A 13,455-nucleotide genomic window follows, 5' to 3' on the forward strand; every position below is an offset into this window, starting at 1 on the left:
ATTCTCTTTGTGTGTGCTTTATTCATATATTTCTGTGCAGCATCGGTATTCGCCACTCAGACCCTAGCAAAGTATCCTTTGTTAGTTTTTATCATGCAGTTTTCTTTATTGTGCACTTTCTGGGTAGATTAATGGAATTATTTTTTTGAGTCAGTCCCTAAATGTAGCCAACATCTTGCACTTCAAAAACAGACTGTACTTGTTTGCGTCAGACAGTGATACTGAGTTGCTGGTTGCATCTGATTCACACGTTTCTTCGGTTTTCAAGCCTTTGTATATGCCACTTTCTCACTCGATTGATCGATCGCTTCCTCGAACGTGGAAGCACATGAGTATTTGATAGTTCTTTATTGATCTCGCCGCTGGATGTCAAAGTCTTTCGCATGCGTTGCGTAATTTTGATACTGTATTTCATATTGACGCACATTATCTCTAATCCTGTCTCGGTACCACCTTCTTTGGATCATTTGATTCCTTATCCTTTCAAATCCGTTCCTAATCGTCTCTAAGGGGTTTTCCTTGTTCGCTTGAGTATCTTTGTAAAGTCAAACGGTACGAACATATAAGAAACGGTGAAAAGTCTCCAAATTCAGAAATATCAGGGGAAATTTGCATGGTCGAGATCAGTATCCTGTTCCTTCCAGCCAGAGTACAAGTGCTTTGGATACATAGTACCTGATTGCTCGGATATGCGGATTGTCACCACAAAAGGGGCGGACAGGTTGCAGGCGAATGGGCCCATGTCGAAAGAAACGGCACCTATGAGGGTGTCCATCGTGAAGCCCTGGAGTAGAACAAATACGGGCTTCAGAGTCCTGCATCGTGGCAATACCCCGTACTGCAGCTCAGCGGATCGGAAACGTCAGGAGCGGCCGAACTAACACGCATACACCACAGTTTGGTGTTCAGGTGAATAGCAGGACCTAAAAAACACGACACACTTTGATATTCGGGACTCAATGAAGACATTTAACTGCTGACCTGTTAATCAATCTTCTCAGTACAACACCGTCGACTGGGATATCCATCAACGACCTATAGGGTGAACTGAAAGTCATTCTTCAGTTATAGCCCGTGCACCGGATAGTATGCTAAGTCGCTGTGAGCAGAACAAACTGTTCCTTACCGTAAATCGTTTCATCGTATCCTCGTCAACTTGTGGAAAACTGCCAGGAATACAGAGTATCTAAGCTGTCTGTCTAGAATACGCCACCCATTCTCGTGCATGCAATCCTTACCACATTTTTTAGGTAAACTGGTCCTGTTTGGGCGCCTCCGGTTATATCTATCTGCTTGCAAGTCGGAAAGCTTCCATATGAATGCACTTGTTTGCGTAATGCACAAAATATTGAGACCTAGGTGACACCGGAAACTTTGTTGCAGTCTGTTTTTATTGATTCCGGCTTCTCTGGATACCTAGAGCGGTATTCATGGATCCTTCATTTAACGCCTTCCTTGATCCAGATTCCTCATCGTTGTTCATCGACCTACACGGCTTATTCTTTCGTGACTGTTCGACTAAGCGTAAACGATAGGTACGGACGGATTGGTGATGAGTCATCACTCAATATGGAGGACGATTGTGGCGTGTCCCACTGACCCGCCCTGACACTCATTCTTCTTTGAATTCTCTCCGTGTGTATATAGCCGGCAGATTAGTTCTGCAAGAACAGCGGTGTCTGAAGCCAGGTCTTTCATTTTGATTTTGTTGTTCATATCTGTTACTCTCAGTCAACTGGTAACCTCATAACTTCTTCGTTGGTCTTCCGGTGCTCAGCCGGGCCCTTTGTACTACTATTGTTTATACGGTCCTATAGGTTTTTCTCACGGAGATGAGGCTGAATGTCATCGGTTTCTTTCCCTTAGCCTGGGTATGTCATTCAGTGATTTAAAAAATATGGAAACGCACTTTTGTCACAACTTCTCTTTCACAATAGAATCTATTAACCGGCAAGTTGCCTCGATTTTGCAAATACTTTCACTTGCTCAGCGAGCCGTCTTTGATTCACTTGATGGCAGCAATGCGTGGTTCTAATCACCACTTTTGCAATCCGAAAACCATGTGTTATCAGAAAGTCGTTAGTCTACTGCCCTGCATGAATGCAGGTTGCGAGATTCAGGACCTGACATCCCAGAGCTATCTACTGCAATTGGTTGTCTGTGCAAACATTGTTTCTGTTCGTTTTCTGTTCCGCGGCTTTCGGTGCTGCCGGGTAGACGCAGTGAGTATGCAACGCATCATTTAATCATTTTTTGGCTGGAAACTTTTCATCATTTTTTTTGAGAAGTGACCTAAATAATCCTGCACAGCGTATCACCCAGTGGAGACAGTGAGTATCAACGCATCATTTAATCATTTTTTGGCTGGAAACTTTTCATCATTTTTTTTGAGAAGTGACCTAAATAATCCTGCACAGCGTATCACCCAGTGGAGAAGATTATGTATTCCCAAGTACGAAGCAATCAGTAGGACTACGCACACTTTCCACCTTGCTTTTTCCCATTTTTGGGGATATGAGGACGCTTCACCCCTCCACTAACCCCGTTTGATGTTCATCTGTTAACGCATCAGCTATAAATTCACATGGGGAAATTCCTCCAGCAACCCGTTTAGTACATAGTGGGGCCTCGAAGCCGGACAGGTGTTGCAACAAGGAAGCTTGACAAGAATGACTCATCAATCCATTCAACCCAGGTTATGGTTGTTTCCAGACGCGTGTTGTGGCGCGATTCTGCGACTAACGTTGGGCAAGTAGTTTAGTCTATAAGTTACATCATTGTTTTGTCTTGATCGGTGCATCTACTTTTGTCCAGTAAGCTCCAAATACCTCAAAGGCAATCTCGCTTGAACAGTCTGATTTAACAGTATCCAGCAAGTGACACCCTTCATGTTCACTGTGTTTGTTTCCATTCAAATAGTCATACATACATCTGGAGCCGACTTATCGTGCACTGAGGTCTAGTTTCTGAGAGGTAAAAGCAAAGAACGAAATACCGCTAGATGTGGTATACAGTGTTTTCTCATGGGTGTATCTAAGCTTGAAAACCTAGGCCTTGTCTTTCGGAGTAATTCTTCGGTCTAAACCTGAGTTTGGTCGTCTTGAGTACAAGCAACTTTAATGTAACATAACGCGGCGTTACAAAACTTTCATCTTCAAAAAAAAACAGTTTTATTGTGATAATCGGGCTGTAGCTGTTTAGTCCATGTTATTCAGCACCGATGTCTGAGTTCGCTGTGTTGTGAAATGAGAATTGGTTGACATTGCATGCGGTATGTCAACACGAAGACCTGTTTTCGATAAGCAAGATCAACCTCACCAGGATACTAATAAGTCGCATTATGTCCCACTGTGCTTTTGCACTTGGCAAGCTTTCAGTTGGCAGCACACAACCGATGCGAATCGCTGTCATTCCTTTGTCGAAAAAGTGGGGTAGTGCACTGTTCCAGAACCGTATGCAGACTCGAAAAGTATCAGCCCAGTGTCTGCCTTATCTATATTCCGACTGACAATGAGCAGTGGTGACATTGTTTACGTACTGAATGTCAGGTGAAAACCCATGAAACAGTTGTACGACGGTTTCATCGTTATAGGTGACCCGTGACGGTGTGTGAATTGCACAAATTTCTCTGTTGCCTCGCATCATTTACTTTGTTTAACAGTGGGGCGGTCACGTCACCTACTGTCGGAATCAGTCTTTAAACCAGTCAAATTTATTCACAGAAGATGCGATTGCTTTGTCCCCGTACAACTCTTAACAGTGGTCCTCTTCTATCTGTGGGGTCAGTTCGTATGGAGGATCTATAAATCGTTTTTATGTCACTTCTTTTGTCCTCGTCAACCGCAAGATGTAGAACATGTAGATTATACGCGAAACGCGAATGTTAACGGACAGTATTAAGGCTCGCGTCACCGGTGCAATTTTCGAACTTTGATGAAACGGGCCTCGCTTGTAAACAGGAGTTTTGGATTCTGGCTATTCAGCGGCACTCGGACAAGTTTCATACATGTCCACACGAAATGCTTGGCGATGAATAAAGTAGGGCTTTGTTTTGGTCTCCCATTTCCTGGTTACATTTCCCCGAGTACTCGGAAAATATACTGCAATGCGTGTTCCACCTTGTGTTCCTACAGACGGCGAACTGTTCTACCAATGCAGCTGTTTGCACAACTCACGAGAATCGACTGACCAACTACGGCCGTGCCTTTGAATGATTATTCCTCTGGTGGTCTGGATTTGGTACAGTTTTTCATCTACACCTCTGAGGAAACACAGCACTGCGTATATTGGTGAAGTGTTCAGGATAGTGCCGTTAGCTGCTCGAATCACGCTCCGAATCGTATGCAAAGCATGTTCAATCAACGATGGTCAACTTTTGCCAGTTTGCCCGTTGGGATCACATACAACTAGCTACTCCAATTTCCACAGAGCACTTCTATAAACTCTGTATTTTAGCGGTGTTGGTGTCAGGCGACAATACTGCCTTCAAAAGCTCTGTGCCCAACAGCCTAAAAGCGCTACTAACCAGACATACTTTTTTTCCATGCAGGCTTCGAACTCGGTGTTAATTGGCACACTATTGGTTTGCTTCAAAAAGTGAGGCTGTCTTCACGGGTACAACCATGTCGAAAGAGCTCTCCTGAAAGGTTTACGATTTCGGCCGCTCTCGAGGGTACGCGCTCTTCATGGAGAGAGAAACTGTTAAGGTGGCCTAATCCCTATTAGTTTTATTCATCTGCGCTGTTGTCGTTCCCTTCCGCCCTATTGTTATTACCATTATTATTGATACTATGATCACCTACCTGAACATTTTGTCCCCTTGGTCCATTTTTAGGCCTACTCACGAGTAATGGAGGACACATTCCAAGAAGACTTCCAGAGAGCTCGGTCCCAACGACGTTGGGGCAGCTTGGATGCGTTGACAACTCCACCGAGATTCCGTCCAACCATACTTTCATGACCATCAGTTTTCCTTGTATACGCTCGTTATGTTGTTCTCTCCCACTCTTGTTGCGCCAATCAACCCAACTCCAAGTTGCACTTCCTTCCATTGCATTTGCAGTCCGTCTGCTCTAACTTCTCTTTTGTTGTTCGACTTTTAGCGATGGCGATACATTTTGCAGATCGACCATACTGATTGTTCTACCTTATGTGGACGTGTTGTGGGTCCCCAAATTTCTGTACACGTCTTTCATCCCCACTCCTGTGTCTCTCCAAATCATCTCACATGGTCCGCCGCCTTTAATAAAGCAGTATTTCACGGTCAATAACCCATCCCTTTCCGATCCCAACAAAAAACCCCATCCTTCTTTTCACCTTGGTACTTTTCTACAAACGCTTAACTGACGTTTTTATCCATTTTTAATCTCTGTTTTTGCTCTATACTTAGTCTTCGTCAGCATACCCTCCGAACTACCGGTATCTTAGGTAACTTTATGTTTACTGAATCATTTAACTTGATTTTCTTTCCTAGTTCTTCTGTTCTCGTCATTGTGCATGTTGTCTTGTGTCCGTGAATCGCGCAGGACCGTTTCCATGCTGTCCCGTCCTCATGTTCCGTTGTCGTTGTACATAACTTCCGCGCCGGTAATCAGCCCACCTTTTGACTGTCCTTCGTCCTTTTGGAGGGAGGGTTGTCCCTTTTGCAATATTACAATCACTAGTACGAATGTTGCCACTGAACTCTCTGATCACTGCTGTTTGGTTTATACTTGCTTTCTCCTTCAGAGAAATACATTTTTACTGCCAATCGCGGTTTTTCAAGACGATCTAGCATCACTCAGGAAACCTTACTAATGGTGACGATAGTCTTCAGCTAGCAGTTTTTTGAGCAAATGCGTAGTAAGCCTTGTGATGTGGAGAGCGGTTAATAGAACAGACGTTTGACAGGTGAGAATTTGCTTGTTCGGCTCATCCAATGACATGTGACTTCAGTATTCACCCTGTTGCAAATCAGTTTATACCTCTGATTTCCCACTACCTGAAAGCTAATGCTAAGGACCGATCATGACCCTCTGTGCAGACCACTTTTCGGAATGCAAAGTAATCTTCGGCTGTGGGTCTTACTAAGACGGCGGGGGCAGGGGTGGAATTTCGTTACGAACTTAGAGTTCACCTCGTTCAGTTTTATGTGTTTCAATCATATATTGTATCGCGTCCATTTTGATGCAGCGTTCTACCAACGCGCTTACTACTTGGCTAAATTGGTCCCTCCTAATGAATGTGACCTCTCTGCAAACAGCTGTCTCCCCGAAACGTAATTTGACAAATCCCACTGGTTGGTAACGTTTTTTCCTACTGCTTGTTCTATCCACGAAGAGAACAGAGTACAAATTAATAGTTCTGTCTAATTCAACCAGTATTGAATCTAACTCCAACCCCTACCCATTCACTTGCTTACTCCGCCTATGTACTTTTGGCCCCCACTTATTATGCTTATCTGTACCCTCAAAGGCCGTCTCGTCCGACACCTGTGTATTAGGTGTTGTTGGTCGCGGGATTTTGTAGGATACATACATGACTCTCATTTGAGCAATCGTCATCCTTCCCAGGCGCAATCACTCTGCTGAGTCCACACCAAAGTGGTTGGGAAGCAATGGATTCGAGTTTCATTCTTATTAAACCTCATTAGTAGTGCATATCCAGTGGTCGCGCCGGGGTGTGAACTTCGCGCATCTGACGTGCGAGGTGAATATGTTATCACTTCACCAGCGTACGCTGGACTCACGCTTGAGTGGTTTGAGCGGAACACCGACTCGAACGACGACCCAGTAACATAACTTGTTTGTGTTGATCGATTGACCCGCCAGTTGGGACCTCCCACAGACGCTTGGAACATGCTGGACGCACTTTGTTCCAGTTGGTTGCGGGATTGTGTAGGATACATACATGACTCGTTTGAACGATCGTCCTCCTGTGCAGGCGCGATCATTCGGCTGAGTCCACACCAAAGGGGTTGGGAAGCAATGGACTCGAGTTTCGCTCTTATTGGATATTCGGATGAATCCATCGTGCGTCGGTGGGGTGGTGGAACACGCTTACCTCGCACGTCAGATGTGCGGAGTTCACACCCCGGCACGGCCATTGGTTATGTGCTTGTGTGTTAGTGTGCGCAGCTGACCCAGGCGCGTTCGTGTCCCGTTTGTTGCGCGCACCTGGACTGGTTTTCTCATGAGTTCCGTGTGATCACACCACCAATGGGAATCACGAGGCTCGTCGGAAGGGGCGATCGCAACCCACACCACTGAGCCAGCATTCCGCTCACCGCTGTTTGGTGTGCGGACGTTGACAGTGCAGGGTGCCGGTTAGTGACGGACTTGTGCACCCGTTGACGCTTCGAACATGGACAATTGAGTAATTAGAATTTCGAACCCAATGCTTCCTTTTGATCATCAGGATTGTCGAACCTGCACGTCACTCAAAGTTCCGTATATGGAACCTCAACAACAACAAGTTCTAAACAGGCTATCCGACAGGCGATCTATGTCCAACCTCGGTCTGTAATCTCACCAACAGAGCAGCATTCGTAACTGTTCTGTTGATGTTGGGTTCCCATAAAATCTTTCATACGTTTTTCTGACATTCAGCCGAAATGAGACAATCCCATACTGTTCGTCATCTTATCCAACTCCGTGCAGTTTTATTAAATGAGCAATACGGGTAGTGTACCGCAGCGTGTAACGGTGTAATCAAACCTAGACGGATTGTTAGCCCACCAGGGGGGTGCCGGTCAGTGACGGACTTGTGCACCCGTTGACGCTTCGAACGTGGACAATTGAGTAATTAGAATTTCGAACCCAATGCTTCCTTTTGATCATCAGGATTGTCGAACCTGCACGTCACTCAAAGTTCCGTATATGGAACCTCAACAACAACAAGTTCTAAACAGGCTATCCGACAGGCGATCTATGTCCAACCTCGGTCTGTGATCTCACCAACAGAGCAGCATTCGTAACTGTTCTGTTGATGTTGGGTTCCCATAAAATCTTTCATACGTTTTTCTGACATTCAGCCGAAATGAGACAATCCCATACTGTTCGTCATCTTATCCAACTCCGTGCAGTTTTATTAAATGAGCAATACGGGTAGTGTACCGCAGCGTGTAACGGTGTAATCAAACCTAGACGGATTGTTAGCCCACCAGGGTATGTAGTGTGCACAAAATCACACAGGTATACTCAAACGATACCTGAACCCTTCAGTTCGTGCTGCCATGCCCGACTACAGTTGTATGCAAACGCCAATTCACATCAGCTCATGAGTGACAGTTGATCTCAGTTCGAAAGCTAGTCGTCGAAACGTCTTGCCGGTCATGGTATATATGCGTGGATAGGTGAAAATTTTGCGTAAATTTACAGGCGCACACTGTTGGTGTGAACTACTCGGATCACATCTGCTTCAGTTGTTGATAGGAAATACGTACTACTGTACTCACTGCCAGTGTGTGGTCATCAATAGCTGAAGCGGTTGGCAGCCGAGTAACTGGCAGTCTTGCTTCATGCTCTTATCCCGTGCCGTGGCCGTCCATTATTCTCAAGGGTATAGAGTGTTCACTTTTCAGTATCGGTTCCCAAAACCAGATTGCTTAAGCTGTCTTCGGATAAGGTTGCTTCTTGCTATTCCTGCACATTGATTTCGCAATCCTGTGGAGGAACGAGGTGATCTGATTTCGAACCTGAGCATGCAGTACTGTGCAACTTGGTGTTCTGGACAAAAAGAGATGGGTGCTTGGGAGAGTTATTAGTGGAGTTTATTCAGATTGTTAGCGTTCTGGTGATACTTTGCTTGCTCCATTTTTTGTCTGCTGAGCAGTTCAGTTGACCTTTGTCCGGAGATCTTGTTTGTCGGAGATCTTTCCACCTGTTTCAGTGGAACTGAGAAGTGAGCATCATGAGATGTGATCTTCCGTAGCGGGGGATGGTCGCACTTAGAGGTTGCAAATTTCGCCTGACCTTCGTGTGTGTGTGTGTGTGTGTGCGTGCACGTTTGTGGCGATTCAGAGCAATCCGTAGGGTGAGTTGTATTACCTCAAGGCAAGAACAATAGTCTTGGATTCTATGTAATAGGTTGCTACCCCCCTAACCTAGATGTCCAGGAGCATCTAAGTGTGACCCATATGGCTTTGTAAACATGGAGTAAGCGACGCTTTGGGTATAGGTCAGACCAGCGTAGGTCCACTTACCATCACGCTTTGGTAAGCTGCAGACTCTGAGGGCTGGAAAGTAAAACTCAACAACAACGAATGATAAAAGCTTTTTCATAGGGGAGGCGCGATTTGTCTTACTGACAAAACACTTCCATTCTAAATAAGGCAGTTCGAAAGAATGATCAATATAACCGAACTAGTTTCTCAGTGTTGGCCATAGAATCGGGGTCCACAAATGAATGTCAAATCATCACTGACAGCAACAGCGGATCAAAACGCAAGTGCTTCATTGCCGTAAATGAGTATGAAAAGATAATATGAAGTTAATAAGGCAGATCATAGACACTGCTGTTTCGCTTACTCATACCGTCACTGAGGTTGTGAAGCGTTCCGTCACATAGAAAAAATATGGCGTAGGCAGTTACTAACCGTGAGTCTATTAATAGCTCTGCCCACTCCTTTATTCTGTTTGGATTGCTGTATCTCTCCATAAGTAGTCGGCAAATCCAATTGTGTTACTAATAAGAGTGTGGACAGTGAGTGCTCAGTCTGTTCTTCTCATGGAAAATTATCTAGAACTGTTCATTATTGTTCTCATCGAATAGGCCGAAGTTAACCTAACTAGATTCAAATACGCTTTGCAACGAAGCCGAAAAGCAGTGTAAATTTTTCTTGGCACCTTTCCAACACACCCCAGACGACTTGTCGAAAACAACTTTATCATCAGACCGATTTTGCACCTAACATTTTAGGACGGGATCATACATAAGGGCTTGTTCACGATCAAATCTATAAACCATGCATTACACATCTTAAGAAATGATCCGGTTGGTTGAACCTACTGGTCGGCCACATATTAACAATGTCAATTGCTGAGTGCCTTCAGCGAGCAATCCACTATGCAATCAGTAGAGAAGCAAAGCGAAAGTATGAGAATTATACTACTGACGGGGACTGCAATTGTGAAACAAGCTCTGAGATCCAGTCGTCAAGCATCTTGTTATAATAATACTGATATTGATCGTTCAGCTGCCCAGCTTCCATCCCACCCTAAGGAAGCACGAGAGCTGAGGTACTGCTAGGTTGCTCAAGTCTGCACAGGAGTAGCCATGGTTAGATTGGAACCATGGACCTCTCGGTCGGTAGCTTGACGTTTTAAACACAGAGTTATCTAGAACATCTTAAAGTCCCCCAATACCAACTTTGCTCACGAAAACGAGCTCTTTGTACACAAGAGTATATGCTTGCCTAGGTGAGAAATTGTTTTATCCAGTGGGGTTATTTGATTTCAGTATATTTGATTTAAGTCTATTTTACGCTCAAAATCGGATATCCAAGGCCCCACTATTAGACCTTCTAAAAGCTCAACCGAGTACTTTAGCGGATTGTTCAGCCGACACACTGCTATATGAGGCCTTATTCGATTGGCCAATGCCGCATGAATTTAATTTGTGTACCGGATGACTGTGCGACTTAACAAATTCCATTCGTCATGCTCGTCTTTCAGACAGTGAACCCGCACAAGCGTAGGATGCAGCCGGCTGGCAACTCACTTTCAGATACGTGAGCTGACAGGAATCGACAACAAGGGTAGAATATGACGGCCTATTGACATCTGTTCGTGCTTGGTATTCAAATTCGCAGTACTGTAGCTTCTCAGCAAAAGAAACTAACCTTGGGTATCACAGCTTTGTTTGGTAGTAAAGTTAGTCATATGCATAGGGTAGAGTTTTAGCACTTCTGTGCGACTTCGAATAAGGCGGTTGCTTTTCAAGGTTAACGATGTCTGTTCTGTCAGCTGTGGCGGGATGGGCATTACACTTTGAGTATGGTCATCAGAAGGTAGCTCTTTTATGGTCGATATTTGCAGTCAAGTAGATTACAGAGAAAAACCAGTGTACAGCGGTACTTGCTTTTTGTCGCTGTTAGACTGCATGGAATTCGCGATAGATTGCAAAACACTCACGAGTAAAGTCATGTATCCGGCATTTACGATCCTATGGGTGGAAGTCTCACTTTTCCGTAGACACGTGAACAACTGTTTTGCGATCATTAATATCGCTTTCTTCGTGAAACATTTCTGTCAGCAATTCTTCAAGTTTTCACTCAGTTTAAAACTATTTGTCCCGGTGTAATCTGCTAGCTAAACACCTGAAATGGCACGCAATCCAGACATTCTTTTGCTTCCCTGTCAACGCAACGACAGTACTAGTTGTGGTCCAACGACGACAGCAATGCAGTTCATTGGTTGCTGATGTTCTGTTGACAAGCACGGGGCTGAATCCGATGGCTCAGCCATTGTTAACTAGGCTAACATGATGTATTCGTGAAGGCAGTGCTAGACGCAGTAGACAATTACGCTAGACAAGTCGGCGGATATTCGGTTTATTTTTTATTTTATTTTAGTTTATTTATTATTGAGCGCTCCTCTTACATATACATTCATTCACAGCGTGACTTGCGCTGGTCAGTGGAACAGTCTCTACTGTAAGCAGTGCTGATGTCGTCGTACTTGATTGATTTCAATGAGACCGGCCGATACTGATCACAAGACTTTCCACACCTGGTTCACCAAAAGCTTAGTGATAACATTTTTATGACTTTTATTGTTATAGAGCGACGTTGCACGGTGAAGGCCTTACTTGCTGCCACTAGGGAGTTGATTACCTTTTCTAGGGATTCCTCTTAGAGATGAACTGCCACGCTGTCCCCGCTTCCAACACGCCCTTTCATTCAGGAAGGCAGGTCCGGTCATCTCTACCTGTTTCACAATGTCGGGTTCACCTTGAACGTCATACGCTACAGAAAGGGATGGCATCGAAATTCGTGACAGCACCCATTTTCCGCTTTTTAAGGATGTCTGGATAAAATTCGAAGCACAAACTGACCTGATGGACTAGATTTTAAGCTGAGATGTTTCAGTGGTTATCCGAACTAAGTCGTGGTGATTAAGGAATGGCCTGTTACTTTTGGACACGCTAACTGAAAACTCACGTTTCGGATTTCCGTCGTCCCATCTCGAATATCTTGCGCGAAGGAAAAAACCGTTTTATTTTCATTTCAGGAAAAATGCTGTCTCACGCTTCGGTCACAATTGTGTCCAACTCTGCTGAAGGGTTCCACGGGTATTCATACTATGTGTCGACACTTTTGACCCTGTCTATTTCATAGCTGCTTCCAGGAACAATATGCTATTACGCGGTAGTCATAGAGTTCACTGCTATCAAGTCCTGCTTATTCCAGCTTCTTCACTGATGAATTTGTGGGATAAAAATGTGTAAAAAATATTCGGCGCCTGAGAAATTCAGTCGGTTGAGGTCCTTCGGACTTACTGTTACTCATCACCTGAGCGAAAATGGGATGGGTCACGTTACCCCTTGGTTAGCAGTCTAAGAGTGTACACCATGAGTCCATAGATCGCTTAGGAAAGTGCGTCGTCGGTTGAGGTCGGACTTACTGTTACTCATCACTTGAGCGAAAATGGGATGGGTCACGTTACCCCTTGGTTAGCAGTCTAAGAGTGTACATACACAGTCCATAGATCGCTTAGGAAAGTGCGTCGTCTTGTTTTAATCCGTCGATCACGGGAATCCGATTTCTGATACCTAATCATATTGCCTATCTAACCAAATATCGACCTCTGCGTACGACAGGACAACTGAGGGTTCACCAGCCACATTGTAACCTCAGGCCAGTTGTGTGAGCAGTTAGCGGAAGGTCCGTCCTGAAGCCTGAAACTGCTGGATCGGTAACCACTTGACCGTTTCTTTCTAGATCAGTCCAGTGATTATCAAGGAGGGCTGCAACTCTCAGGCGGCTGAACTTTCCAGAAACTTACCCTAGTTTGCTAAAGTATTCAGTTGAATTTCGAATCCTGCGATCGATCAACACCAATCCTTCTGTGAGAACCTACAGTCACCAATAGTAAGATTATCCGACCATATCGCCAACTTGGACCACAAATCGCACCGCCCAAAATAAAAAGTCACTAAGAAATTGTGTTTTCCGTGATGGTTGATTATTTATTTATTACACGACACAATGAGACATCAGCTGATTAGAGACTAGATTGGTGCTAATTTTGCAGCCCACTGTGGTCTATCGCGACAGCTGATGCTGATCGTCGTAAAGAGCCCCAGAGCAAACTTTTCACGCGTTCTCTAGTGCTAATTTTTTTTATAAATCATCGATAGGCATTCCTGTGTAGGCAGCTTAGCTCCAGAATACATCGGAATTCGTGTTTGAAACAAATGGATGGGTTATACTTGCCTGGAAAATCAATGTGTATGTTGATAATGCACACGATCTTC

General features: G+C 44.6%; 2 protein-coding genes across 2 annotated transcripts in view; both read right to left on the reverse strand.

The window, feature by feature from the left end:
* Positions 1-3,975: 3,975 nt before the first annotated feature.
* On the reverse strand, positions 3,976-5,051 carry T265_09915 (hypothetical protein; the record flags this gene model as incomplete). Its single annotated transcript, XM_009176131.1, has 2 exons — positions 3,976-4,146; positions 4,845-5,051. 2 exons carry the CDS (start codon positions 5,049-5,051, stop codon positions 3,976-3,978), a joined length of 378 nt encoding a protein of 125 aa, XP_009174395.1.
* Positions 5,052-9,157: 4,106 nt separating this feature from the next.
* Positions 9,158-13,455, reverse strand: part of T265_09916 (hypothetical protein) — a gene marked incomplete at both ends in the record, with an annotated part of 33,903 nt that continues 29,605 nt past the window's right edge. The window contains one exon of the mRNA XM_009176132.1: positions 9,158-9,214. Within this exon, the coding sequence (XP_009174396.1) occupies positions 9,158-9,214 (57 nt within the window). The remainder of the gene's footprint in view (positions 9,215-13,455) is intronic.

Source organism: Opisthorchis viverrini (genome assembly GCF_000715545.1).
Source record: "Opisthorchis viverrini unplaced genomic scaffold opera_v5_318, whole genome shotgun sequence".
Taxonomy (NCBI): domain Eukaryota; kingdom Metazoa; phylum Platyhelminthes; class Trematoda; order Opisthorchiida; family Opisthorchiidae; genus Opisthorchis; species Opisthorchis viverrini.